Source organism: Thermothelomyces heterothallicus (genome assembly GCF_042370625.1).
Source record: "Thermothelomyces heterothallicus CBS 202.75 unplaced genomic scaffold P884_scaffold_25, whole genome shotgun sequence".
Taxonomy (NCBI): Eukaryota; Fungi; Ascomycota; class Sordariomycetes; order Sordariales; family Chaetomiaceae; genus Thermothelomyces; species Thermothelomyces heterothallicus.
The window spans coordinates 446,574-474,506 of NW_027192586.1; the positions used below are offsets into that span (position 1 = coordinate 446,574).

The following is a 27,933-nucleotide window of genomic DNA, read 5'->3' on the forward strand; positions in this document are numbered from 1 at the left end:
CTCTCTCTTTCCTCCCCCCCTTTACCGAGTGAGTCTTCGGCGCGCAGTCCGCTGACGGCCAGCCGCCAGATCCAAGAGATCGGGATGGGATGGTACCAGTGGCAACTCTCCATAGTCATCTCGTTCGGGTGGGCTTCGGACAACCTCTGGCCGATCGTGACGTCGCTCATCCTGCCGCCCGTGATCAACGAGTTCCGGCAGGAGCGGCCGCCGCTGCTGACGCTGAGCCAGAACATCGGCCTCCTGGCGGGCGCCCTCTTCTGGGGCTTCGGCTGCGACATCTTTGGCCGCCGGTGGGCCTTCAACCTGACGTTGGGCATCACGGCCGTGTTCGGCATGGCGGCCGCCGGCTCGCCCAGCTTCGCCGCCATCGGCGTCTTCGCCGCGCTCTGGTCCTTCGGCGTGGGCGGGAACCTGCCCGTCGACTCGGCCATCTACCTCGAGTTCCTGCCGGCGTCGCACCAGTTCCTGCTGACCGTCCTGTCGGTCGCCTGGGCCGTCGCCCAGGTCGTCGCCACGCTGATCGCCTGGCCGCTGCTGGGCAACCTGACGTGCGAGCAGGGGGAGGGGGCCGCGACCTGCGCGCGCGAGGACAACATGGGCTGGCGCTGGTTCCTCATTTGCGTCGGCGGGCTGACGGTCATCATGTTCGTCATCCGCTTCTGCTCCTTCACCATCTTCGAGAGCCCCAAGTACCTGATGGGCAAGGGCAGGGACGAGGAGGCTGTCCGGATCGTCCACGAGGTCGCGCGGCGGAACGGGAGGGCGACCTCGCTGACCGTCGAGGACCTCAAGGCGGTCGAGCCCGAGGGCTACGTCCCGCCGGCCAGGGCCGCGGACGCGCTCAAGAGGAAGCTGGAGGATGTCAGGCTAGACCGGGTGCAGGCATTGTTCGCGACGAAGAAGCTCGCGCTGTCGACCTCGTTAATCATGGGAGTCTGGGCCTTGATTGGGCTCGGGTATGTTTCCTGTTTTGCTTTCTTCTTCTTCTTCTTCTTCTTCTTCTTCTTCTTCTTCTTCTTCTTCTTCTTCTTCTTCTTCTTCTTCTTCTTCTTCTTCTTCTTCTTCTTCTTCTTCTTCTTTTTTTTTTTTTTGTTTTTTTTTTCCCTTCTTCCTTTTCCCTCTTTTCTCCTTTCACGTCTCGTCAGCATGATGAAAGCTAACGAGAAGCAACCGCAGATACCCGCTTTACAACGCATATATTCCCTATGTGCAGCAGTTGCGTGGGGCTGACTTCGGGGACGGCTCGACCTATCTCACTTATCGAAACTCTTTGATTATAGCCGTCCTGGGAGTGCCGGGCGCGCTGATCGGCGGAGTTCTGGTCGAGACCAAGAAAGTCGGGCGGAAAGGCGCGCTTGCGGCCTCGACCATCCTGACGGGCGTGTTCCTGTACGCATCGACGACTGCGGTCAACTCGAAGTCCCTCCTCGGTTGGAACTGCGCTTTCAGCTTCTTCTCAAACATCATGTACGCGGTCCTCTACGGCTTCACTCCGGAGCTGTTCCCCACGCCGCAGAGGGGTACGGGGAATGCCCTGACAGCGACCTGCAACCGCGTCTTCGGTATCATGGCGGTACGTATCCCCTCGAATAACCAGCTGCGGGCTCTTGAAGCTGACCACTGGACAGCCCATCGTGGCCATGTTTGCCGACCTCAACACCGCCGCGCCGGTGTATACCAGTGGAGCCCTGTTCATCGCTGCTGGTCTTATGGTCCTTGGGCTGCCGTTCGAGTCGAGGGGAAAGGCGGCCTTGTGAGGCGTAATGGATGGGCGTTTTGGTGCCAGGTTGGTTGGTTAATCTCGGCGTTGCCAGCGCGAGAGCACGACGGGAGGGATAGAAAGCAGTCGCTCTTGTTAGAAAATCAAGTGCTTTTCCTGGGCTGCGGATGGCGTGTTGCTCCCGAAATCCGACCGTTGTATCCCGGCCCCCAAGTTCCACTCCAGTCCTTCAGACGGTTTCCTGTTCAGTTAACCACCATGCTGCATCACGAAGGAAGCCGGAAATGATCTTATGTGCCAGAGATTAGATTATCTGGTGAGGCTCACTCTCCAAGGATGCCAAACCTGTCCGAGGCAGTGAGTGAGTGATCCTTTACCGAAGCCTTCGGCGGAGCTTTAAGGGCGGGCATGTAGAGCTCGGTTCGTTCGAAAAAGATTGACCTCCACATCATCCGTTATCCAGCACTGCGTGTGCATCAGCTTGCCAAAGATGACGTCCAGAGCGCCCGATGAGGAAGGCAAAAAAGTGCGTTCCATCAACTGCCTCCCTCATCTGGGTACCTGGGCACGTCAGGAACCACAAATAAATACCGAGGCTGTGTCGCTATTCTTAGCTGTCATTGATCCGAACGTACGCCGTCTACTGCTTCCTGTAGCTACTGATCAGCTATGTCGTGGTATGACATGTAGAGGAGAGGCATTCATTGCCAGTATGCTGCTGCTGCTGACAGGGGGGTGGAGGGTTGAGAGGGGTCACACAGTTTGTGAAAGCCGCAGAACCCACCTTCTACGGAACGCGGGCACTATTCTAACGTTATGACGACCCCTGGCTCCGGAAGGGTGGTGGGGCATCCGGAACCTTGCCGACCCCGCCATTCATTCCATCGAGTGAACCTAAACCTAGAACCCCACCATCAGGCAAGGCTCATGCAGCGCACTGCAAGGCGCCAACTTCGCTCTTGGTCCACGGGTAGGAGCAGTTTTTAACACGACGACCCAAGGCTGTGGAGGTTGGCAAGACCCGTGCCGGTGCTAGCATCTTGTTGACTTTGGGCAATCTGGAATTTCGATAGGGCCGCCGAGTGCACGCGGCGGGATGAGCAGCTTCGCAATCGAGGTTCCTGGCGAGGCGGCCCCGCTGAATCAGTGGGAGCTGGTCAAGGCCCTCAGCAGTGCCGCTACCTCGACCGACCACGCCCAGAGGCAGTCAGCCGGCCAGCAGCTCCAGGCGTGGGAGCCACATTCCGATTACTTTGCTCTCCTCCAGGTATGTGCTGCACATACTACACTACCGCACCGCCAAGGCCCGCATTCGGCAACCTCCCCCAAAAAGGCCACTCGCACTCTCCCCTCCCGGCCCCAATGTTCCTTCGCTGATCCAAAAGGGCCCCTGCAGACCATCTATCTCGACGCTTCGCAGGACAAGCAGGTCCGCTTCCTCGCCATCATCCTTCTCAAAAACGGCATCGACAAGTACTGGAGGCAGACGGCAAAACATGCCATCAAACCCGAGAACAAGCAGGCGATACGCTCGCGTCTGCTGCAGGGCTCCCTCGACGAGGAGGACAGGACCCTCGCGCTGCACAACGCCCTCGTCACGGCCAAGGTCGTCAGGATAGACTACCCGAACGACTGGCCGGATGCCTTCTCCACCCTCATCGAGACGACGAGGGCCGCTAATGCCTCCAACCCTTTGCACCTGCGCGGCGCCCTGCTGCTGCTCCTCCGCATCGCCAAGGAGCTGGGCACCGCTCGCCTGCGCAAGTCACAGACGGCATTGCAGGCCGTCACCCCGGAGCTGGTCCAGCTGCTCGGCACCATATATACCGAGAAGACGGCGCAGTGGCAGGATCTGTGGACCAAGGGTGTCGGCGACGAGGCCACGGTCGGCTTTGCCGTCGAGAACAGCCTGACGGCGCTCAAGGTGCTGCGGAGGTTGGTCACCGTCGGCTACGAGCAACCACATACGGATCCCATGGTCTGCGGCTTCTGGTCTCTGTCGCAGTCGCAGTTCGACCAGTTCCTCAGTGGCGTCGGGGAGGGCTCGTGGGTCCCGGCTCCCTACCAGGACGCGGTCGGCAAGCATCTCATCCAGTTCACCAAGCTGCACATCGACATGTCGGAACAGCACCCGGCTAGCTTTCCCGTGCTCCCGAACTCCATCCCCCTGGTCAAGGCCTACTGGAACCTCGTCAAGGGGTTCTCTGACGTCTTTGAGAAGTCCGGTGGCATCAGGCAGACCGGGGCCGAGACTGCCGGGGGAAGCCCCAAGCACGAGGGGCCGCTCTACGAAAAGCTTGCTCTCAAGGGCTTGCTGCTTCTGAGGAGCTGCCTCGCCGTCGCGCACCATCCGGTGCAGACCTTTAAGTATCGAAGCCCGGAGGTGAAGGAGCTGGAGAAGCAAGCCGTACATACTCTCAAGGCCGAGCTCCTGACGAGGGATATGCTCCTCGACATGGTGCAGGTCATAATCAGCAAGCTGTTCATCTTCCGCAAGTCCGACCTGGAGGCGTGGGAGGAGGACCCGGAGGGATGGGAGTCCCAAGAGCGGATCGAGGGTCAGGCATACGAGTGGGCCGTCCGCCCCTGCGCGGAGAGGCTACTTCTCGACCTCCTCACGCACTACAAGGAACTCGGAGAGCCGCTGCTGGCGTATTGCAACCTGGCCACCAAGGTCGACATGGACATAATCACCAAGGAGGCTGCTTACTGTGCTCTAGGTTGCGCAGCCGCCATCATCTACCAGAACTTTGACTTTGATCGCTTCTTGACGACCTTCTTGGTCAAGGATGCACAGATCCGGGCACCCATGGCGAAGCTGCTGCGGCGCCGCATAGCCATCCTGCTGAGCCAGTGGATCCCCGTTAGGATATCCCAGGCCAGTAGACCTGTGGTGTACGATATCTTCCGCCACCTGATGAATCCTGACGACGAGCATAACGACGAGGTGGTCCGCATCACGGCAGCCCGCCAGCTCAAGTATATAGCCGAGGACTTTGAGTTCTCCGGGGAGAGCTTCTACCCCTACGCAGCCGACATCTTCAACCTCCTAGTCAACCTCCTCAAGGAGGTGGAGAGCGACGAGACAAGACTCGCGCTTCTCGAGACGCTTCGCGTAATCGTGTCGAGGATGGAGACGCACGTATCGCAGTTCGGAGACGGCATCATGCTGATGCTGCCGAAGCTGTGGGAGTCGGCTGCCAGCGAGGAATACATGATCAAGCAGTCGGTGTTGGCTATAATGTCGGCCCTGGTCTCGTCCATGAGGGCCGAGTCGCAGCGGTACCAGAGCGTCATCGTCCCGCTGCTCCGGGAAGCAATGAACCCCGAGTCGGCACTCCACCTCCACCTGATCGAGGAGTCGGTCGATCTGTGGAAGGCCGTCCTGACGCAGAGCTCACCGCCGCTGAACCCGGACCTCACACAGATGGTCCAGCTGGCGCTGCCACTTCTCGAGTACGACTCCGAGGTGGCCAACCAGTGCTTGGACATCACCAAGGACTACATCCTCCTAGCACCCCGAGACATCCTCGGCGACCCCCTCCGCCGCCCGACTCTGTCTGCGCTGGGGAAGGCGCTCAAGTCGGAAAGCCGGGACCAGTCGCACGTCGGCGCCAAGTCGATCGAGCTGGTGGTGCGCGTGGCCGAGGAGCTCGGGGGTGTCCAGGGTGTCTCGGTCGTGGTCCAGGACCTGCTCGAGACCAACGTCCTCCACACCATGCTCGAAGGCCTGCACAGCGCGTGGGAAGCCGGCCAGACGACGGGGCCCAAGCGCAAACAGAGCAAGATCAGCACGGTCAAGGAGACGGCCTACTTTGCGATCCTCGCCCGCATCGCCCTGGCCGACCCGGCCCTCCTGGTCAGCATGCTCACCAGCTTCGGCAGCCCCATCGACCAGGTCTGGTCCTGGCTCAGCACGCAGTGGTTCGCCAACTTCGACTGCATGGGCGACGTCGAGCGCGAGAAGCTCTCGTGCCTGGCCCTGACCCGCCTCTGGGAGCTGCCCGACCAGCAGATGCAGGAACTCGTGCTCAGCCGGCTGCAGGACTACCTGTCCATGTGGACCAGCGTCATCACGGAGCTGGCGGACGGCGGCGCGCAGCCCCCGCCCGCAGCCGCCGCCGCCGCCGCCGCCGGCGAGGCCGCGCCGCCGGGGCCGCCGCCGCTGGGAGCGCACGACACGCTGGTGTGGACCGGGGAGCTGCCCGGGTACGAGTACGACACGCCGCTGGACGTGGCGGAGCGCGAGTTCGCGGCCAAGGACCCCGTCCACTGCGTCGTCACGTACGAGTTTGTGCGGGCCCGCCTGGCCGACATGGTGCAGCGGGTGGGCGGCGAGCAGGCGTTCGAGGCCAACTGGGCCGTCAATGTGGACCGGGAGGTGCTGGCGGGGTTTCAGAGGCTGAGCCAGCCCGCGTCAGGGGGACATGACTGACTGGTGGCCGATGGGTGTGGGATAATAGTTAGTAGTAGTAGTAGTAGTAGTAGTAGTAGGAGGAGGAGGAGGAGGAGGGGGACGGGAGGGGGGGGAAAGCTGGGTTGGTGGCTTGATTATGTCGGCGCGGAGCATCGCGTGAGTGAGAGATGGGCGGGTGGTAATCGTCTCCTCTCATCATCACCATCACCATCGTCATCTTCTTCATTTCAGTTAGGGAAAGTTGTTGCAAAGACGAGCAGTGCCGGTCCTAGAACCGGGGGGTCGCACTCATGATTTCAGGCATTAATTAGAGATGACTGTGGTTGGTCGAACTGCTGTGCGGCAAAATTCCCTGAAGCCTCGAAAGAGGGTGTTCAAAGAAAGTAAAGAGGGTTTTATGCCCAGTCCCGCCAAGATTCAGTACCTATGGAGGGTCAGGTCGGCCTCCTTCTGGTACCTTCCTGATACCCCGGCTATTAACAGTCTGTGCTGTTATGTTGTATGTACTTGGGGAAGGCACCGAGGGTGGAGAGTACTGTAACTGTAAGGCAGCAAGCAAGCAAGGTATATCAGGGTAGCTTCTGCACCCATCTTTCGGCATAAAACATCCTGCTCCTCAAATTGCGTGAGTACCTAGACAGCCCAACGACAGCGTTGACGAGGTACTACTCCGTACTGTCTTGCTGTTGAAACCACAAACTCCCTGACCCCAAGTTTTACACAGTAACGTTGCTCCGGTTTAGTCTGGGACACTCTCCGGGTATCTAACGTTCAGTTTGGGAAGGAGGCCTACATAAACTGGTGATGTGACGATAATTGCGTGAAGTTGGAACGAGTCGTCGCCGTACAGAGTAGCATCAGAGGGTCCGGGGGCTTGGCGGCCTGATCGGAACAGGGGTCTTCGGCACAAGATGGAGCCTCCTTGCAGGGGCCCTTGTGGGGACCTGGCCGCGATAAGGAAGGCCCGAGAGTACCTCGCGTGACACCAAAACCAACAACCAACTCGCGACCAAGAAGACACCTAAAACACTGACGCAAGTATCTCGTACCGAACTGCTCAAAATTCTTCTCGAATTTCCGTCGAGATTTGCAAAGACACGAGGTCGAGAACGCCATAACCACGACGCAAAAAGGCTATCTCTCGACGGCTCCCAGGTCCGATCGATTTCATCGGTGAAACGACGGACACACCCCGCGCGAAACCCCAATTCGTTGCTTCTCCCGAGGCACATACGGACAATGCATCCATCAACCCTGTAACTCTCGGCACCCACTTTCTTGTCTTAGACGCTTCGGACGAGGGCACCCAACCCGCGTGGGGGAAACAAGACACAAGCCAAGCCCTTCCCGCCCTCGTAATTCATTTCGCACGCGTGTGTCATCTACCACAATCGGATGGGCCTCACCCAAAGCAAACCCGCTCCTCCTCCCCTCGACTACGGGCACGGATACGGATACGGGTACGGGTTCGCGCCGGGGAGGGCGGGCCAGTGGGATCCCCCTCACCGCTCCCGCACGGGCCGGAAGAGCAGCAGCTCCTCCCTCCCGTTCTCGAGCAGTAAAAACAACAGCAGAAGCGGCAGAAGCAGCAGCAGCAGCAGCAGCAGCAGCAACAGAAGAAGAAGAAGCGACCGCGCATTGCTGGCCGCCGCCGCCGCCGCCGCCACGACGCCGCCCGTCCCCTTCTTCTCCTTCCAGCAGGGCTCCGAGCGCGTCCAGAACGTCCGCCACCCTTCCGAGGCGTCCCCCCTGCTGGGTCGGTACCGCGCCGTCCCGAGACCCGCCGCGGGGGCGGGTCGCAGGACCGGAAGTTGGGGGACGGGACCGGTTGCACCGGGTGGTGGTGGTGGTGGTGGTAGTGTCGTCAGAGGAGGAGGAGGAATAGGAGGGGGAGGGGGTGCGCAGATGGGACTCCTCTCTGCCGAGCCTGGGTGGAGAGGCAGCGTGCATGTCGGCTATGGGGCTCTGATTGCGGCCGCTGTGGAACGGGAAGAGAGGGAAGAGGAGGACGAAGAGGAGGGGCATTACGGAGAAGACGATGGTGATGGCGCGGACGGGAGGTACTGTTGTTACTGTTGTTGTTGTTGCGGCACGGGTTGGGTTAAGCGGTTGCTGAGAAGGTTCACGGACACCTGGGTCGATCCCAAGGCGAGTGTGGTCAAGAGGGTTGTGGACGTGTGGTGGAGCCGGTGGTTGACTCTGGTGGTGTTGCCTGCGCTGTTGGTAGGTTGGCCCCCCCCTTTCCCACCCTCTGGCTATTCGTTCTCAGAATCAGTGGCAGGGGCCGCGGATTCTTTCAACGATTGTTGGTGTACCGAAATGCTGATGCAATTGCAAGGCCGTGGCGTGGGTTGCCGTGCCCTTCCCGCAGTACCCGCTACTCGATGAAGACGACGACGACGGTGACGGCGCCGTGCAGCGACCCGGAGGGCCGCCACCCACTTCCGGAAGCAAGGTGCCAGGGCACGGCGCGGCCAGGGTGAGGGTGAACTTCTGGTTCTTCCTCTTCGTCTACTACAGCTTTTACAACTTGACCGCCCTGATCTGGATCACCAAGGTCTTCAATCTCTACAGCCTAAACTGGTGGCCGCAGTCGCTTGGATTTCCCATCACCGTATCCCTCATCGCCGCCCTCTCGATCGCGGCGCCGATCCCCGTGTACCTCATCCCGGAGTCCAGGTTCCTGACCGTCCACAACACGGCATGGATCTCGTGGACCTTTGTCATCATGGCGATGCCCGTCGGCATTGCCTTCTTAATTCTCATGACGAACGAGCGTCATCTCAAACTTCGACGGTCGCTCTCCGAGACGCAGCGCATTTTTACGTCCTCGTGGTGGGCGGGCGAGCCCGATAGCGAGACGTCATGGCGGGATGGGAGACGAAACCGCGCCGTCGTGGGTCCTGATGCTTTCGATCCGAACCAGGATGCACTGACGGTTGGATACGTCGACAGCCGCCATCACCGCGCCACAATGCCCGTCAGGCTGCGCCGGCGATGGCTCCCGGCAAGCTTCGTCCGCTTCGTCTGGTTCTGCCTGGCTTTATCCATCGGCTTGCTTGCGTACGTGATAGGAGAGGCGTACGCCGAGATATACCTACGCACGCTACCGCACAACAACTTCGAGACCATCGTCTACGTTTACGGGTGGATATCCACCGTCCATCTTCTCGACTGCTTGACCGGCTGGATCCTCGGGGGCAACGAAGGGGAGCGAGTCGGGAGCTACCCGCTGAGCTGGATCTTCAAGCTGTGAGTTTTGCATCCAACGGGGAAGAAGGCCCTCTTGGGTCTTTTGATGAGGAGCGGAGGGAGGCTAATCCGAGACACAGCTACTTCATGCTTACCTACCAGACCTACGTTCGTGCCCTATATGCTCGCTTGCGCAGCCCGTCGCAGTTCGTCATGCTCCAGCTCCTCTCTTCGACGGGCCTCATCATTGTCACGCCGACGTTGATGTCGGCCCCGTTTCACTGGTTCCTGACCGTCATCGGCGTCAGCGGCCAGAGCTACGGCGCCTATCAGAAGATGTGCATCCGCAACGTCTTCATCCGCTTCCTGGCCGAGAACGCCTCGATGCTGACCTTCCTCGGCAGCGTCGTAGTCCTGCACTTTGGCGCCAACAAGGACGTCTACCCCTATTTTGCCTTCGACGGCACCGAGGGCGTCGAGGACTACGACTTTGGCCTGACGTTCTACGCCTCGAGCATCACCTGGGCCTGTGAGCTTGCCGCGAGCTTCATCGTGGCCGGCCTGATCGGCTGGATCTACAAAGTGAGCGTGGTCACCGAGGGCAAGCTCGACTTCATTGTCTGGCCCGAGCTGCTGCCCACCTGCGTCGCCGTGATGCTGCACGTGCTACAGAACATGCTCTTCTCCATCATTAGGCTTCAGTTCCGATGAGCTTTCCCTCCCATCTGAGGGGCTGCCAAGAATAAGGGGAAACGTGCCGCCAGGGAAGCGGAGGCATTGGCGATAACGAGAGCAAATGTTGCTGGCCGGCCGCACCTGTTGCGGCGGCATCGGCAGCATCTCCATATGCGGCGGGTCCAGCCTCTCACAGGTCGCGTTCCCTCCGCGTGGGAGAATCGTGGGTCGCTAGACCCCTGAAAATGGACCGATCCGGCGACCCGGTCGGTAAGAACGCCCAAAAGAGCCAAACCTGGCTGCTTATTATTGTACGGCTCAATGAGCCCTATTTTTCTTTTTCTTACTCTTTTTTTGGTTTTCATTTTTTTGGCATATGGGCGGAGAGATTGCGAGCGTTTGCATAGCATTGGATGGCCGCACGATACCCCCTTCGTTATCATCTTCTCATTTGCATAGCGCTTCTGAGCTCTGTTGACCTCAAATCTTGATTTACGACAGCATATGCCGTTATGATGCAACATGACATGTACGGAGACGAGGGGCAAAGGAGGGGCGAGGTCTGGGGGATATATTAGTTTCGCAATGCAAGGTACCTCACCGGCTCTCACTATCAAACGGCTTGCATCGGTCTACTACCAAGGTGCGAGGTATCAAGGGACCTAGCCCGGTCGGTGAGGAGATAAGGGAGCTCACGCCGAATTGGCTTCATGGTGTGGTTGGGTTTCAGTGCTCAGCTGGTTCTTTTTTTTGCTCTCGTCCACCCTGCAGCTCGGCAGCAGAAGTGCACAGTCCTACCATCTCCCACGAGGACCCAGCTGCAAAAAGATGTTCTGGGGCGATTGGTGCTGAGCCGAGATGGGGTAAACCCCCTCTCCTCGTGGTATCGCTTCATCCCGTCCGACGTACAAGAGGCCGAGGGGGAGAGGCAAGCCGGCTCAACAACGAGCGCAATTCTGGTCTGGAATATTTATGTTATAGGGTCCGAGGCAGGCCTCGGTAGTCTCTTCAACAATGGCGCCACCACAGCGTTCAATCACCCGCGGGGCGGCCAGCGCACCTGCTTAGGCACCTTATCTCACAAACGGTCATCATTCGGCAAAACCCCCCTCGTGTCAGCCGGTTTGGGGGGCCGGAGACAGCCTTACTGATAGTTGGCGCCGTGTTACGCTTCCCACGGGGTCCGAAGACAGGTCGCAGTCTGGGATCTGGTCCTCGAAGGTTGCGACAGGGCCGGCCGTACCGGAGATCCGGACCAGTCTCGACACGGGAGGGGGTATCCCACCCCAAACGAAGCGGTCAGTTGAGCGCGCCATCCGGTGGACCGCATTCATTGGCGAGGGGGCGGTGAAGACGCAATCCCAGGTCCGAACTGGAGAAAAAGCGCGGCAGCAGCAGTAGACTAATCCAGTCGGTGACTCGGCACTGGATATGTTCGAGAAGGCTGCAAATCGCCGTTGCATGGTGGATGCACCACGACCTGGAATCTGCCAATCCGCCGTGGTCTTGCGTGTCGAATGCCACACACAGTGCTTAGTATGGATGGACGGATGGGGACTTGTTATTCCCACCTCGATTCGATGACGTCGGAGCACCCGAATTCAAGGTAGGCCTTATGCAATCGCTCCGCAGACCGCAGGCCGCAGACCGCGAAATTTCGTTGCCCCGGTTTTTTTTTGTCGCGTCCGGTTTCTGCTTGTTTTGGTGAGTATGGGTCCCTCATACCGATCGGAAGCTGGACCAGGTCGGATGCCGAGACTGCGCCGGCGGGCCTTCTTCCTTGGCCGAGGCCGATTGCGAGTTTGCCGCCAGCTTCCTTGCATCGCGGTTGGCAATAACAACGATTCGAGCTCTCAACGCCAATCATTGATACCACGGACCAAGGTCTGACAATCTTCGACGACGTAGTCTCGGGCTCGGGGTGCTCTCCTTTATTAAAGTTCCAGGTATGGCACTGTGCGTCGTAAGAGAAGTTATAAGTAATTATATCCTAGCTACCTAGAACGAGATGCGGCAAACATTGGGTAGGAACATGGTTTATCGCAAGATTCATTCAACGGCTTTTTTGTATGCTCTACTCCGTACACCGCTAAGGGCGAGCGGCTGCGAACAATTGCCTAGTAGGGTCAGGACAGGGGCTCTTTGCTGGTGAACGTTTCTTGTTTAAGCGCTCTGACATGAGTCGGACCGAGCCCGGAAACCTCCGTGCATCTCGAACCTCAGTTTGCCAACGCTCGCAGTCTCGACCTTCCAAGACGCCCCTGGAAGAGTAGCTTTGGGCAGCGGGATGAAACGCTCCCTGGCTGCAGTTCGAGAACCTTGATGCATAAAGTACCTTGATTGCATAAGACCAGACGACCACTTAGGGAAAAATCTCCCGTCTTCTCATAGCCCGCACAAGCTGACCAGGGCTGACCAACATGCCGATGTTCCGTTTGGAGCTGATATCGGTTAACGGGAGGCTGAACTGGTATAGGAAGGAAAGGGGGGGTGGGAGGGGAGAGAAACAGAATGAATCAAAAGAAACCCAGGAGCAGGCCAAACAGAAGCGCGCCGGCCAAGTAAAGGTGCTGCTAGGTCGGCGGTGCGACAGTCGTCGACTTCGTATAGGACTTCGTATTGTATGTATGCTTCCTCTTATTCATGGGAGGACTAAGATCGTCTGCCGTCCTATTTGATTGGAAGAAAGCGAACAAATTAACAAAAACAGAGCATCTCCTTGGGTGACGCTTTAGCTGGATATTCCGTCACATCTCGCAATCGACAAAAACCTCGCCTCAGTAGCCCTGGATGAGACGGAAAGTGCCGTGGGGGTGTAAGATGACAGTTGGACAGGTTGGGAGGTTCATTGAATGGTGTGATGGTGGAGGCTCGCTGTTGTCGTTTGGAGGCTGAGTGAGCCCCGCAATCGGGCGTTTGGCTTGGCAGCAAGGGACGTTGCTAAGCGCTGGCCTCAGGTCTATCGCAAGATCGTCCGACCGCAGCATCTTCCGTCTCGATACACGCGGAAGACACTACGGATTACAGTTATTAGTAGCAAATGCACGTTACACGGTAGAAACGTATCTGCCGTCAGGGCGCTCCCCTCCAATATTTGCAGAGTCGTTCCGGGCTACCTGAGAAGCCTATCTCGGCAATGAGCAACAAACCTGTACACTAAAATGTCTAAATCCGTGCAAATAACGTTATCGCTCTTATTCGAGATAAGCCCTGAGCAGGCTGGCGTTGCGCGAGGTTACCCTGTAATGAGCCTGGAGTTTCCCCACAACCGGAACTCATGGCGGTCGAGTCGGCAACATGGCGCCAGTCGGGAACCAGGAAGCGGCGGCGGTGCGTGGGCGGTCTTGCCATGGTCGCGGGCTCGTCGTGTTTCGATGCCGGCGTGATCTGAGCTGCTCTCAGGCGGGACGCAACCAGTGGGAACCAGGACTGTGACACACGCGTATGCAGTGCTCCCCGTAGCGGCTGCGCGGGCCCGGGGGGTGGGGACGTTGCGATGAAATGGAAGGGGAAAAAAAACTTGGCTTTTGGAGAGGAAAGAAAAGGCGCCTTGTGTGCAGCATCGCAGCCAACAAATTTACAAATTGAGGTTCATGGACGGTGGGATGGCTACTTTTCCTCAACCCAAGGTCCGAAGTGCCAGCCAGGTATCTCCTTCTCTAGTAGCGCTAATTATACGGAATAGCCGTAACAAGGTATTCCGTACAGATTACACTAAATCCGTACACAACGCGCCTTCCCGGATGTCTCTCGGATTGGCTGAGCACAGCCTGGCCCCCCGATCACGATTCACCCCACCTTCCCAACTCATCTACTTGTTAATCTGGCAATCTCGAAACAACCTTCGCAAAAAAAGAGAGAGAGAGAAAAAAGAAAAGAAAAAGAGCTAGAACCTGGCACATGTTCAGTCGGTTCCGGATTCTCGTCGGCGATTCTTAGGTACATCCGTCTACACAAGGTAAGGTATCTCTACACTAGGTTCGGTCAGTATCCTCCCCGGGCTCTCCCTACTAGTGTATAGTAGACTCCAAGAGGGCAGAGATAAGACAGGTCATTATCCGTAGGTACCATGGACAAGGTGCTTTCCTGGAAGGGAAAGCCTGTGTGCAGAGATTCACAGGGCTGGGCGCTTCCTCGGCCGTCTCCCTTCCACTGGAAGCACATCCGCCGTGCACATTGCAACACAACAGGTCCGTCTGATGGGGGTGCCTTAGCTTTTTTTTTCCTCACCGACTCCACCGGGGGGGTCCAGGTCCCCCCTCTGACTCTTTCGGGAGGGGCCGCCTCGGTTTCCAGTTTCTGTTTTCGCGTTCTGGCAGGTTTGATGGCAGGTGTCCAATTCGCTCGTTTGTCTCCTCCCACTGCTGACGCCCAAGCATTCCGTGCTGCACACCCTGCTGGCCGCAATTTTTTTGTTCCTCTTGAGACACGAGCGTTGCGCCTGCCTCTTCCCCTCCCTCTTCTCTCCTCTCCTCTTCCTCCCTCCCTCTCTTTCTCTCCCGCTCCCTCTTTCTCTCTTCCAACATGAGCACTTCCGCCGACGCTGCCCAATCTCTGGCGCAGACGACCAAAGACCAGACCTCACTGACCACTACCGAAGCCGCCGCCCTGGCTAGCAATTCCGACGATGCCTCGCGAGGACAGCCCGCCGCCCCCGCCTCCGGTGCCTCCGAACTCGCCAGTACAAAGATAACTCTCCTGAAGGCGCTCAAGCACTTCCCGGACTTCCCGATCCCCGGCATCAAGTTCGTCGACATCCTGCCTCTCTTCCAGGACCCCGTCATCCACGAGACCCTGCTGCGCGCCCTCGAGCTCCAGGTTCTCGAGTTCGGCGAGCAAGCGAAGCCCGATGTGATCGTGGGGTTGGATGCGCGGGGCTTCCTCTTTGGGCCCTCGCTCGCCCTACGCCTGGGCGCGAGCTTCGTGCCTGTCCGCAAGAAGGGCAAGATGCCCGGTCCCTGCGTGACCGCCGCTTACGAGAAGGAGTACGGGACCGACTACTTCCAGATGCAAGAGGGCGCTGTCAAGCCGGGCCAGAAGGTGCTTGTGGTCGACGACATTATTGCTACCGGTAAGCGACCGCCTCCCGGGTGCCGCCCCATCCAAGCGAACACAAACAACGTTGCTGCTGGGACCCCTCCCATTCTCTTTATCAGCATGACCCGCCTGGCAAAACGCCACATGGTTTCTTCCCCCCCCCGCTCTTTCCGACGCACTCTACAAAGAACGATGACTGGCTTCGGCTATGTACATGTTCGCTAACGTTGTCACAGGCGGCTCTGCTGCCGCCGCCGGCTCTCTTGTCAGGCAGTTGGGTGGCGAGTTGATAGGATACCTTTTCATCCTCGAGATCCCGGTGCTTAACGGCCGTTCCAAGCTGGGTGGCGTCCAAACAGTCACTCTGCTCGAGACGAACGAGTAATCCTGGCATTCGAAGTTGCTGTACTCCAGCTCGATTGAAGGACTCGGTTCTTCCAAACACAACGTGACGCCGCTCAATCTAGGGAGCGGAATATCTTACAATGCACTTAAGGTCTATAAAACCAGGCCGCAATAATAGAGAGTGGGCTTGAAACCCCAGACTTGGGAAAGCTGGGCTCGATCTCGTGTATTTCTTTTTGGCTTACAATGGGTTCGGATGGAGGAGACCTTTTGCGTGAGGAAGGGTGACGGTTGGCTCTTTCCGGCGTTGGGGGTAATCAAAAAAAGTTGAAGTGGGCAAAGCGGTCCATGAGTGGGATCGAGCTGTTGAGTCGCCGGGGCTTGCGTGATAGACTCGGCATCTTCTGAACTGCATCAGCTTTAATCGACTCACGCTAGGCACATACCAAAATGCAAATCGTGCCGTTGAATCTTCCCTCGAGAGCTGTTGCCCGCGCTCAGAACTAGTACTGCCCCAGTCACGATCTATCTGATACCCTTGAATAGCCTAGATGACGAGACGCTTGCCCCTGGAGTAAGGCCCGGCCGGAGTAGCTACAGAGGCTGGCCCGTTGGCGGGTATCTGAAGACATCCCTTGCAAGCTGGGGAAACAGACACGTGGCCGGGCGCCTTAAGAGAGGGATGCAGACGAGAGAACCTTGATGTCCACTGAAAGGAGAGATCCTAAACTCAGTGCTAGATCATTCGTTACATCCATATATACATTCCCAAGTGCTATGCTCTGCATGTGCCAATGCATGGACATACATGTACAACTCTATCCAACACCCTTGCCGCAAAAAACAATTAAACTACCGCTCGTCGCCTATATCTCTTCCCCCGGGTGGACCAGTCACATAGCCCGTATTGGGAAAAGAAAAGAAAAACGCTTCACCAGTCCATCTCGTCGCCGTCTTCATCGACAATGATGTTCCTTATCTTCACCCCCTGGCTCTCGACAAAGTACCGCCGCACCACCCCGACGCGGCTCGCCGCCTCCAGCTGTCGGAACACGGCCTCCCCACCGCCCACCATGACCATGGCGATCGGATGCCGCCGCTGGATGCCGCCCGGCGTGCGCTGCACCTCGTCCAGCAGCGGCCGCACGAGCCCGGCAACCCCGCCGCCGCCGCCACCACCACCTCCTCCTCCTCCTCCGCGGTTGTCCTGGTCACCGTCGCCGTCGTCGTCCGACACGACAATCACGAGCTGGAGCGAGTCCGGGGACGGCGTGAATGCCGGGATGTTGGCCAGCTTGGTCGAGAAGCTGCAGCCGCCGCGGCGGATGAGTATGATCTGGTGGTCGCGGGGGGCAGCATCCGGTAGCGGAGAAGAGCAGGCGTCGTCCGGCGAGGCGTAGATGGTTGACCAGGGGAAGAGGGCATCGGGGCCGGGGCCGAAGGGCGGGGTCCGGTGCCGTTGGGCAGCCGAAGGCGGGGAGGCACCGGGAGGGAGAGGAGCGGAACCGATGCCGGTTGAGGTTATGGCTGTTGTGTTGAGAACGAGGTTGAAGGGGAGGAGGGTGGCGCCGATGCGTGGTAGGGAGGTGGGTAGCTGGATGTTGTCGAGAGAAGAGGTGATTCGGCTGAAGAGGGATTTGACAAGGGAGCCGAGGTCCGTCACGGTGACGGAGGGGTTCGGTCCGTCCTCGACGGGTTCGGGTCCGGGTCCGGGTTCGTGGTTGCTGGCTTGTGGCGCGTCGTCGTCGACGGTGTCGGCATCGTTCTCTGGGATGTCGACTTGGTGGAGGTGCTGGAGCTTGACCATCACCGGGTCTCGGACGAGGTTGAATCTGGGGTCAGAGACCTCTCCCAGGATGGACCGGTCAAATACAAGGAACTCGTCGCGGCCCAGGGGGATGCCGTTGACTTTTGTAACGCGCCACTCTTGCTCCAAGTCCCCCTCGAGATGCATCGTAAGCTTCAGACCAGACAGGCTGGTGACGCGGATCCGATCCGCACTCAAACGTTCCAGATTTTGGGCGCCGATCATAAAGTTGAACGCACCGCCGCCCACCATCTGACCCGCGTTCGAGGCAAACTCGAGGACGAGCTCTGTCGGGTGGTGTACCTTGGCGCAAGTCCCGTTGCTAGGGAGCAGTTCGGATGGGAGGGTCCATGGAAACAGAGTGAAATTTGATCTCGCCATGTGCTGGCCGGACATCTGCCCGCCGTCGACGGTGCGTGGCGAAGTGGACAGCAGATGTAGGTCCAGCATCCGTGCGGCGTGGTAGATGTCATCCCTGGCGGCGATAACAGAACCAGAGATGGGAGTCGCGGAGGGACGAGGGGGGCATGAGTTGGTGAAAGCGTCGTCGTTGTAGATGGCCAGATCCTTGCGTTCAGCTCGCGGGGGTCGGCGTCCATTTGCCGACGCGGCCTTAGGTATGATTAGGGGGTGGCCCTCGGTGTTGAAAACGTACGCGGCGTCGAGCGAGTTTAGTGGGTGTTGGTCGTCGTAGAGCAGGTACATGTACTTGGCAGTTTCACCGAGGAAGAAGCTTTCCATGCGGTCGCTCTTTTGCCCGTCCAAGACGTTCTGGAGGCCCGCCCAGCCGCAAGGGGTCCAACACCGTCTCGCGATGTCTCGGAGAACCATCTCGCCGACATAGAGGTACCAGGGGTCTTTAGTAGCGCGGTATAAGTGGTAGGTAGACTCGATGAACTCCGGCCTTAGCGGCCACCATCCGAGGCCGCCTTCCACCGTCTTCTCGCGGATGGACCATCGTTCCGGGAGTGCGGCGTAGCGGGTCCAGATGGCAGCGTAGAGCAGGTTCGTCTCGATCGCCTCGCTCACCTCGCCGGCGAGGACGAGGAGCCCCGAATAGTAGGCGCCGAGGCTGTCTACCCAGGAGGACGCTAGGGAGCCGGTCCACAGGTTGACGTTCTCATAGTGAGGATGGTCACGGTCGCTGTAGAGGTGGCGCTTGATGGATGCGTGTGCGTGATGCCAGGCTTCAAGGAAGGAGTCGGGGGAGTTCTCGGCATCACTGAGGGGATTGAACAGGGTGTTTGGATCTAACCATCCGTCGCTGCCGCGATCAGGGCGGACTGCGGTTTGATTCGGGAGCTCGTGGCCAGAGAGCAAGATGTGGGATTTGAGGGCATACTCGAAGAAGCTGTCAGCGCCAGCACCGATTACGGCGTAGGAACCTATCCAATGCCCCTGCTCGGCATCCACTCCGGCACCAATCAGACCTATCTGGCTCTTTCTGTACCAGACGGCCCAGAACGCCCTTTTGGCCAGCTGCTCAAAGCGGGGGTCACCGGTAAGGCGGCTGAGAACGGTGAACTCCAGGACCAAGGATCCGGCACCAGCGCTGCAAGTTTCGGTGATCTCGGGGGACCCATCGGCGGTGGTCCCCGGTGCGGCGGCCTCGTGGAGGGGCGAGTTGGTGTAGAACGGAATTCCGTGGCGGAGGTTGACGCGGGGATACGGCATGCCGGTCCTGGTGTAGAAAGCGGGGAGAAGCCTCTGGCCCAGGTCCAGAGCGAGCCTCAGCAGTTGGCCATCGTATCTGAACCCGTTGGGCCAGACGACAGGCCTCGGGTGCAGCAGGTCGTCTCCGGGGTGCCGGGGATTGGGATTGTATCCCGTAATCGGCAAGGCGCCAATGGCAAACAGGTGGGCGCTCAGGAGGCCCCCGACGCCGCGTATGACCGTTTCGAACACCTGCACCTTGCTGTCGACGTCGAAGCCGCGGCCGCGACGGCCGACACCCGAGGGGCCGGAGGTGCCGTCTCCGTACTGTTCGACCAGGGCTGCCACGCCATCCTGGAAGTCCCTCAGCGCCTTCGGGCCGGTCTCACCGTCCTCCGGGGGGGCCGAGGCAAGGATGGCCAGGGTGGAGAGGCTGTCGATGAGGGTGAGCGAGTAGTTGCCCAAAACATCATTCAGCTCGACATTCCGCGGGTTCTCCCTATCCCGGGTGAGCGGGGAGCAAGAGACCGGTCGGAGCTACAAGTACTGCGTCAGCGGGAAGGCCGGCGTGAGACTCTGCGGATGGGTGGAGGAAACGGGACAAAACAAAAACAAACAAGAAGAGATAAACACGAAATGGGTAAACGGAGTCAAAACAAACCTCATCTTCCGGGAAGGCTATCTTCATGTAGTTGTCAAAACCGTGGTAAAACATGTTGACGGTTTCCTGCCGGAGCTCCCGCACGCGGTCCGGACGCATGGCCGCTGCCACGGGCCAATAGCCCACGCAGAGCGCTAGGAGCATGCATCCCAGCCAGAGGGTCGAGTTGTGCAAGCCGAGCCATGTGCACCGACGACGGGCCCGGGCCTGCATCCGGGGACAAGGGAGGTCATTGAGGGCCGGGCCGGGGCTGCTGGTGTCGGAGCCATCGGCGGCGGCCAACTCGCGGCAAGTCATGCCGACTCGGGCATCACTTCAAACTGTGAGATCGCACTCCACATGTGTGGTCTGCCAATTAGAAAAGGAACGGAGATTCAAAAAAAATAGGATAAAATAAAATAAAATCGCCGGATTGGAGGTCGGCAGTGGCAGTGGCAGCGGGCCAGGCGCGCAAACCGACTTGGACTGGCGATGGCTGCGTCTCGGTTGCCGATGTCTTGTGTGGGTGAGTGTGTGCGCGCGTGTGCGCAAGTGTGTAATGTGGCAGTTTCGGACCAACAACGCCTTGGCATCAGCCGCCTGAACCCCGGAAAGCGCGAAGCTGTCATCTTCTCTCCATAGAGCACAAGACTCCACAGACCCACCTTTCCCCGTTGCTTGGCGGCGGGGTCGGCGGCCCGGGAAAATTCTAATTACTAACGACTGCTAAGGTGGGTCCAGGGTAACTATTTACCAGGTTGTGCAGGAATGCCCCATATCGCCTTGACAGCCTCAGGATACACTACCCGTACTCCGTACTTCCTGAACTTCGATTCTGTAAAAAAATCCTTCCCCGCTGGCTTAAACTACCTATGGTGCCTATCTTAGCTCTGGAACCCCAACCTCGCGTTACACCTTGCTAAGCGTTGACCTAGTGGAAGAAAAGACGCGCATGCTCGTCTCTTCTCTCGAGGTACCTCTTAGAAGCTCGCCAGCTCGAATGCCGAGCTTCTTTAGACTCGATGGTGTCTCGAAAGTCTTAAAAACACGCCTTGCATAAAAGGTTAGTCAATCGCATCATGTTGCGCTTGGACGCCACAATGCTCCTTCTACGCAGAGCTTCCGAGTTCTCTCCGTCCAGACTTGCGTCGTACACAGTGTCTGGACTCGCCTCCGTTATCACTCAGTTCAACCGCTGTTTCGACCTGGAAGTCACCGAGACTTGAACGACCCTCGCTGGCTTCTTCACACCGCCCCCTCCCCCCAACCACCCCCAAAGCACTTAGCTTCAATTCAGAATTCGGCTCGGAGACGATGTTCATGACCGGCTGGTGCCTGCTCTCGGTCTCCTTCATTGTCACATATATCCGACGATTTGGCAACCCCTAAACTCCTTGCAAGAGACCGGCATGGTACGTTCTGTTTCGTCCTAGGCTGGTACGGTTGAGCGGACGCCCAGAGCCGGGAAACTTTTGGGACAGGAAAGTACAGAAGCAAACACAGTCACGTCGAGATGCAGGCCCCGCGGCAAAAGAGCTGCCGCCAGCAGCCAACAGGAATTGTGGTCTGAGTGGGCGCAAACGGTCAATGATTTGAAAAACCCGGGCGGGCGGCTGCGTCCGCCAACACCAACGCGCCCTTCTTGTCGCCCCTTGCCCGTCCATTCCTTTTCCGGGGAAAGGGGGGCTACGCGAACTTTTTTGCGGCCCCTCTTGACCCCCGAAATATCCGAGAGATGAACAAGTCGCCTCTATCAGTCGCACCGAGGTTGATTCCCGGTTGTGCAAACAAGGCACAGCGCCAAGCCGTGCAGCCTGGAACGAGGTCTGAGACGAACTTGACCGAGGTAGTATGCCGCGTGCTTCGCGCGGTGAGGTGACTGCTTGTTCTGCGCTCCAACAGCCACCCACAGCCCGGATACCAGTTCGTCATGACACCCTCTACCAAACTCGGACCAGCGGACCTGAAAGCAAGCGAATCAGCACCCCACGCATTCCTGAATTGCTCGAAGAAAGCTGCAGATGAGACCGACAGAATCACCAGTCTGCAGCAGGGCCTTCGACGTCACCAGAAAGATATCAACACCACGAATATATCAACAAGCACAAGACCGTCAACCCCCCGTTTACCCCGTACCATCGCAAAACCGGCAGTGACAAGCACATAGTGCGGAGGGCCAACCGGATGGCTTTCCTTCCAATGGCTTCGTGAGTGTACAGTACCCTTTATGACGAAAGAGCTAGCTCGGACTCAGTTAGTTCCACGCACTTGCCGCCTGAGCAAGAACACTGCGCTGCCCACGGCGCAAATTCAGAATCACATCCTAAAAGCAGCTAATCAACCTGCCAATCATGGCATCCCCCCCTGGCCGAAATCCATGTGGGTAGTGTAGAGATAGTGGGTGAGGTTATGCTTTGCTTGGTAATCAGCGAACTTGGAGGTGGCCGTTGAAATGTTGTTCCCCTGCGCGATCCCCTGCGCGAACCAACCCCCCCCCTTTTTGCCCCTCCTCGCCTGCGCAGCTACCCTCTGTCGGCGATCTGCAAGCGAAAAAAAAAGTACCTATCTTGTTTGTTTGTCCGCTCGTTCCTGGGCTTCCCTAACACACGATGTCTCAAAAAACGCCGGGGAGGGTGGTAGGGAGGAGAAGGGGGGCCCTAGTCGAGAGAACTAAACGAGACATGGTACACTTCGGTACGGTGTAAGACGGACAAGTCAATTACTATCCGTACCCCTTGATGAATTGCTCGCTCTTTTTGGCGCCTTCCGCTGTGCTTGCGCTTGCGGATCCCCCTCCCCCCCCCCTTCTTGGGCCCCTTGTCGAGAGTGCACACCTCCCCCTTCCTTCCCCCAAGTCACGGCCCGGGCGGGATTGGTTGGTTTCTTTTCGATCGCCGGGCCGATCCCGAGGAGACGCAAGCGGCCGCATGGCCCACTCGGTCACTTGACTAGGCACGTGGTGTGCTGGAGAACACCACGACCAAAACTTCGTACACGACCCTTCGGCGCTTACAAGCCACACTCTCTTCTCCTGAAGTTACTCTATTCCGTGTTTCGTTAACCTCAGATTTCGAGTGACAATCTGTCTGTATATGTATCCATATGTTCAAGGACTGGGTCAAGTCCTTGTTTGTCGGTTTTCGCAATGTCTCAATTGAGACAGTTAGTTCCCACCCGTTGCTCTGCTAATCCATGCCTGGTTCCGCTTCTTTTTATATTTGTTCCAGGATTAGAGTTTCCAAGCACCTGTGGAACGTCGTACAGCATCATCTAGTGTATGCCGGAGAGAAACCGCCGTTGTGGATAAGGTTCGAGGTAAGTTACCTAGCTAATAGCGTAGATCGTAAAGCTAACTGTGTACCGGTAATGCACATGTGTAACAGGATACGAACTAACGCAGTCTGATGAACGGGGTGGATTGGAATCCGGTCTGCTGCCTGCCCTCCGTGGTAGCTTCTTCCCTTCGCCGGACGGCGGATTGCACATCTCAGACATCAGGCACCAGACTTACCAAAGTACCTTGGAGTACGGAGGATACACCGTACTGACTCGTACCGGAAACGCGTGCTGGTAATACGGAATTCACCTCTCACAATTTTAGAGAGCACATGGTTCGGGACACAGTCAGAACTTAGACAGCCTCCCCGAAACAAGCAGCGCCAAGTCGCAGATCCTCTTCGATTACTCCGTACTCAAGAAGGTAAAGAAAACGAAGGATTCCGTCTTCCTTCCGCATCCTCCCATTCGGGATTATTTCTACCTCCCCGGTCATGATGTAGTTAGGCGGAGTTTCGGTGACACTCTGACCCTGCTCTAAATTCCGTACATACATACACAGACACACAGGTCAATTTTTTTTTTGTAAGTAATTGCGAAGTGCTCTTGTGCGGCGCTGTCACGCGGTTGCCGGATGCGGGGACCCGGTATCTCGGAGGATTCAGGCATCGGCGTGGCTTTGAATGGCCACTCAGGCAGCCGCGGCCCGCCGGTTCCTAGGATGCCAAGCTACCCACCTTACAGTAACTAATTAGGTACCTAATTGGATTTTCTACACTAGCGTATTGCATCGAGCGCCTTCACATGCAATTCCGTACAATATCTGCATCATCAGTCGGTTTTGCCCCTGATGGACGGAATTGAAAAAAAAAAAAATTGATGGGCTAAATAGACCTCTTCATTCGTGGAAGACGGTTTGCCGGCCAAGAAGCCCTTGACGTTCTTCCTTCATCTTGCTTCCGATCGGTAAGAAAGCAATGAACGGAATAATATTTGCACTACTAATCCTCGGCCACGCGGCGCAGGAGTGGAAGGGGAGGCCCCAAAGAGGAAGACAGGCATTCTACGACATGGATTGACGAGTATCCCCGTTTGTTTGAGGAATCTGGAAGGAGCTCGGTTCGAATTCGAAACAGAACCCACTTCGATGTTGCGGCGCTGCTGCTGGCGCCGCCGCCGCCGCCGCCGAAAACTTACGCCGTTCTTGGCACTTGGTGTATGCGGGAACAGAGCAGCTTCATTGCTTCGGTGGCCCACTGCCGATGAAGATCATTGTGGCGGTGGGGGGGGGGGGGGGGGGGTTGAGAACGAGATTGGGTGAAAGAGACAAGTCAATTCTTGGTTTCTCAGTCAGCAAACAGCCGCTACACTAAAGGGTAGGCAAGCACGTGGGAGCGGCATGCAAAAGAAAAAAAAAAGAAGAGAGTAATGGAGAAAGCGAGGTGTGGAATGCGAGCCTGCGTGAGCAAGTGTCTCTTTATTCTGCCAGAGATGGAAACAGCAAAAAAAGGAGGGAGAAAAAAGGGAAATCGAAAGAAATGACCAAGTGAACCCGGGCGGACGAAAAGGGGGTGGGGGCCGACCAAGTAAGAAGAAAAAAGAACACGATGATGGATGGATGAACCCATGCAAAATAAAAGACAGGATTACACACGTCACCCAAACTCTTCCCAGCCCAAAACCAAAACTCCGAAACCCGCAAAAGACCCAGAAAGAATTCGCCCGAGTTGCCATTACACTCCGATTACGCCCCGTTCATTCATTCCCCGTGATACTTGTGATACTTGTTCCCCCTGGCCCCTTGTTCCATGTCGCACTTCGTGTGTGCCAATGCGTGTATCCGTAGTTATGTGTGCCCCCAAACCTTACACACCACTTCCCACCCCCCCACCAGCCCAACCCCGGGGGGTGCCCGGCCGGGGCAGGGATTGTGGGAAGGCTCGTGGTGTCTTGATGTTTAAGGCGGTTCCTGTGGCATGGTATTGGATTGTCTTTGGCCCCCCCAATCATTGCGGGGCGTACGGATTCTCGGTCATCTGCGAAGGAGGAGCAGGATGAGGAGCAGGGTGCTGGAGCAGCTGCTGATCGCATGTCTGCCGCGCCACGCGGGCGCTGCCCTGCTGCTGCTGCTGGTGATGGTGATGGTGGCGATGGTGGTGGTGGTGGTGGTGGTGGTTGTTGTGGTGGTTGTGGTTGAGCTCGCTCCGCGGTGCCCCAGTCCCGGCCCCTGCTGTCCCCGCTGCTGCTGCTGCTGCTGTCGAAGGAGGACGGTCGTCCGCGCCGGCGTCGCCGTTGTTGGGGCCGTACGAGAGTCCCTCCATGCCGTCGTCGGGGCTGAGGTCGCGCTCGGGCCTGACGTCCCGGAACACTTCGTTGATGAGGTCCTCCTCCTGCTTCGGGGTCAGCTGCGGCGGGCCGCCAAAGTCCTCCGTAACCATGGCGTCGTATGGCGGGGCGCCCTGCCGCGCCGCCGCGCCGGCGGCCACGTGGTGCGCGTGGCCGTGGTACATCGGGTGGTGCAGGCCGAGCCCGGCGGTCCAGTCGCCCATGGCCGGGTGAGCACCTCCAGCAGCGGCGGCGGCGGCGGCAGCGGCGGCGGCGACGCCGACCTGGGGGCTGCCCTGCCGCCTCGCCGCCGCCTTTTGCCTGCGCCGGCGGGTGCCCGTCTTTTCGTTGACCGTCGGCTCCTCGAGGCCGAGCTTGACGAGCATGGCTACAATGTGCGGTTTCTTCCAGTCCCAGACGCGGCAGCCGCCGTTCTCCTTCATCCGTGCGAGGATGAACTGGTACCGCATCTCCTCGAAGTACTCGAAGGCTTCTTTTAGCCGTTCGATCTGTGTGTGGGGCCAATCCATTGTCAGCTTTTTTTTTTTTTTTTGGTCTCTTTCCTTTACGGGCAGGGGTGGTGAAACGAAAAGGCTGAAGTAACGGATATCAAAGGGAAAAAAAAAAAAAAAATAAAATAAAAGGAAACGGAGGGAATCACATACCTCTTTCGCTGGCCAGACTCCATAGCGAGCCACCGCGCGCGAGACCTTCATCTGCAGGGCGGCCTTCTCCCAGTTGCCTTGGTGTTTCTCTGAGTACTTGGCCTTCATCTCCTCCCACATGCCCTTGCCCTTCTCCGAGATGAACTCCTTGCGGAGCTGGAACAGGTACTTGTCGTCCTCGGGCGCGTCATCCCTTAGCGTGAGCTCCTCCTCCTCGTCCTCGGACGGCTGGAGCTGGCTATTGGCGCCGGCCGATCCTACGAGGGTCGTTGATGCTGTCGTCGTCGTCGTCGTCGTCGTCGTCGTCGTTGTTGTCGTCGGCGCCGCCGTAGCCGCCGCCGTCTTCGGCGTGCGGGACGGCTTGCGCGCTGACGCCGGCTTCCTGCGCGTCTGTGCCCTCCGGCCGGGGCTGAGCGCTCCGGCGGGAGGGTAGGGCGGCCCGAGAAGCAGTCCGGGGTCGCGCAGGTCCTCGACGGCGCCGACCTGGTGGGGGCGGAACTGCGCCGGGTGAGGCTGTGACAGGTCCGGCGTCGCGCCGCCGTCCGAAGGCATGCGTTGGTGCACGGGCGGCGAGCCGGCCGAGACGTGGTGTTGCTGGTGCTGCTGGTGCTGCTGGTGCTGGTGCTGGTGCTGCCGCTGCTGGGCGAGGTATGCTTCCGGCGCAACCTCGACGCCGTACGGGTGGTAGTCCTGCAGCGAGTGCGGCGTCACCTCGGCCTCGTTTGGCCCCGAGACGGTGTAATGGCCGAGGTAGGGGTTGATTGGGGGGGGAATCTCCGTCCTGGGCGAGGAAGGATGGTGGCTGATGGGAGGCGAGTGGGCCATGTAAGGCGGCATGAACCCCCCGCTCTCAGTGACGGCCGGATTCACCGTCAGGGGGGACGGGCTCTGGCTGCTGGAAGCCATGTCGTAGCCGTTGTAGCCGTACATCCTGGACGAGTCGGGAGGAGTGGGTGCTTGTGATGGCAGGGTCGATTGGTGGTAGTTCCGCATCGGCTTGACCGACTGCTTGTGCGGCAGAGGAGGGCTCCCCGAGCTGGACGCGGGAGTCAGAAGACTCGGATCAGCAGCCGCGGGGTAATTGAACGACGAGACGCCAGAGACCTGCAACGGCACGAAGCGGTGGTGAGTGGCGGAGCAGAACTTATTCCCCCCCCCTCCTTTTCCAAGAATGGGGGGTGACTCCGGGCGGGCAAACCTACTGCGCTATAGGGGTCTAGCTCGCCCGAGTGGTAGGCGCCTGTTTGGGGACCGCTGGTGCAGATTGGCAAGCCGTCCATCTGAGACCGCTCCGGGTGGTGGGCGCCGGACGTCATGTACTGGGTGCTTGACATGTCGACCGGGATGTGAAGGCGTCCAGGCGTCTTCTTGGGAGGGGGACTGCCAGAGCTGTCGCCGTCCGAGTCCGAGACGAGTTGGTCGCAGTCGAGGAAGTCCTCGATCACGGGCGATTCGATTTCGTCCTGCCTGTCGAGATCCATGTTTTAGTCGCTGATTCTTGGGTCCCCGCTTTGTATGCGCTTCTTCAACCTGCTTCTCTTTGGTCCTGTTTTATTCTTCCAAATACCAAAGAACGGGGCGGACCAGGGATGATATGAGATCTGAAAGAACACCGGATCCAGGAGGGGAGAACGCGCTGATCTATTGTAGATATGTGTCTCGCCTCCTCGCCGCGGTGTGCGCACAGATCCCATGGGAGCCCAGGAAGCTAAGGAAGAGGCTGACCTTAAGTGATCTTGGTCGGCAGTCTGAGTGCGGCCCGGCTGTGGGGCAGGGTGCGGCGTTGAAGGAACTGGGGAACGTTTGAGACAGAGGAGAGGCTGACCTGACAGGCAAAGTCAGGAAAGCCAGCTAATATCCGTGAGAAGGAGGAGGAGTCTTCCGAGGAACGGCGCGGGACGGAAACAGAGGTAGAAGTAGGCAGAGGGCGATTGGGAGCTCGCAGTAGATGTAGCAAAAAGCGAGCGTGCATCCCTCTTCCGCTCCCGCGTTCCAGAAACACGGGTGGCCAGCAGAAAAATTACCCATGTTGAATGAGCGCCCTCCCAAGGTTCAAATCTAGACAAAAAGGCAGCCGACCCCTGCGCAACAGATGCGGGCGAGTCTGTAGTGTAGTGTACACACCCGAGGGGGAAGGGGAAGGGTGAAGCTCGAAGCCCATGCACACCCCCTTCACCC

General features: G+C 58.5%; 8 protein-coding genes across 8 annotated transcripts in view; 6 read left to right on the forward strand and 2 right to left on the reverse strand.

The window, feature by feature from the left end:
- The window catches only part of P884DRAFT_208344 (major facilitator superfamily domain-containing protein), a gene marked incomplete at both ends in the record, with an annotated part of 2,031 nt that extends 271 nt beyond the window's left edge, over positions 1-1,760 (forward strand). Inside the window, 3 exons of the mRNA XM_069438866.1 lie at positions 70-959; positions 1,180-1,576; positions 1,632-1,760. Of these exons, the coding sequence (XP_069294943.1) occupies positions 70-959; positions 1,180-1,576; positions 1,632-1,760 (1,416 nt within the window). The remainder of the gene's footprint in view (positions 1-69; positions 960-1,179; positions 1,577-1,631) is intronic.
- Positions 1,761-2,819: 1,059 nt separating this feature from the next.
- P884DRAFT_302322 (armadillo-type protein) lies at positions 2,820-6,158 on the forward strand (the record flags this gene model as incomplete). The annotated part of the gene is made up of 2 exons (XM_069444934.1): positions 2,820-2,990; positions 3,120-6,158. The coding sequence occupies 2 exons, from the start codon at positions 2,820-2,822 to the stop codon at positions 6,156-6,158; spliced, it is 3,210 nt and encodes a 1,069-aa protein (XP_069294944.1).
- Positions 6,159-7,535: 1,377 nt separating this feature from the next.
- Positions 7,536-10,043, forward strand: P884DRAFT_279983 (uncharacterized protein; the record flags this gene model as incomplete). The annotated part of the gene is made up of 3 exons (XM_069443381.1): positions 7,536-8,363; positions 8,479-9,392; positions 9,473-10,043. The coding sequence occupies 3 exons, from the start codon at positions 7,536-7,538 to the stop codon at positions 10,041-10,043; spliced, it is 2,313 nt and encodes a 770-aa protein (XP_069294945.1).
- Positions 10,044-10,380: 337 nt separating this feature from the next.
- Positions 10,381-11,232, forward strand: P884DRAFT_67511 (uncharacterized protein). The gene has a single exon (XM_069446015.1). The coding sequence runs from the start codon at positions 10,718-10,720 to the stop codon at positions 11,156-11,158; it is 441 nt and encodes a 146-aa protein (XP_069294946.1). The 5' UTR covers positions 10,381-10,717; the 3' UTR covers positions 11,159-11,232.
- A 3,299-nt stretch (positions 11,233-14,531) lies between these two features.
- P884DRAFT_314317 (phosphoribosyltransferase-like protein) lies at positions 14,532-15,765 on the forward strand (the record flags this gene model as incomplete). Its single annotated transcript, XM_069445238.1, has 2 exons — positions 14,532-15,078; positions 15,281-15,765. 2 exons carry the CDS (start codon positions 14,532-14,534, stop codon positions 15,427-15,429), a joined length of 696 nt encoding a protein of 231 aa, XP_069294947.1. The 3' UTR covers positions 15,430-15,765.
- Positions 15,766-16,320: 555 nt separating this feature from the next.
- P884DRAFT_302325 (glycoside hydrolase family 47 protein) lies at positions 16,321-19,807 on the reverse strand (the record flags this gene model as incomplete). Its single annotated transcript, XM_069444935.1, has 2 exons — positions 16,321-19,386; positions 19,511-19,807. 2 exons carry the CDS (start codon positions 19,805-19,807, stop codon positions 16,321-16,323), a joined length of 3,363 nt encoding a protein of 1,120 aa, XP_069294948.1.
- Positions 19,808-21,185: 1,378 nt separating this feature from the next.
- P884DRAFT_263417 (uncharacterized protein) lies at positions 21,186-21,788 on the forward strand. Its single transcript, XM_069441755.1, has one exon. It carries the CDS (start codon positions 21,420-21,422, stop codon positions 21,654-21,656), a length of 237 nt encoding a protein of 78 aa, XP_069294949.1. The 5' UTR covers positions 21,186-21,419; the 3' UTR covers positions 21,657-21,788.
- Positions 21,789-24,771: 2,983 nt separating this feature from the next.
- On the reverse strand, positions 24,772-27,236 carry P884DRAFT_302326 (uncharacterized protein; the record flags this gene model as incomplete). Its single annotated transcript, XM_069444936.1, has 3 exons — positions 24,772-25,599; positions 25,756-26,859; positions 26,958-27,236. 3 exons carry the CDS (start codon positions 27,234-27,236, stop codon positions 24,772-24,774), a joined length of 2,211 nt encoding a protein of 736 aa, XP_069294950.1.
- Positions 27,237-27,933: the final 697 nt, after the last annotated feature.

Coding starts and splice junctions, on each gene's coding strand:
- P884DRAFT_67511 (XM_069446015.1), top strand. CDS start 10,718: ATGGTGTGGTTGGGTTTCAGTGCTCAGCTGGTTCTTTTTTTTGCTCTC.
- P884DRAFT_263417 (XM_069441755.1), top strand. CDS start 21,420: ATGACACCCTCTACCAAACTCGGACCAGCGGACCTGAAAGCAAGCGAA.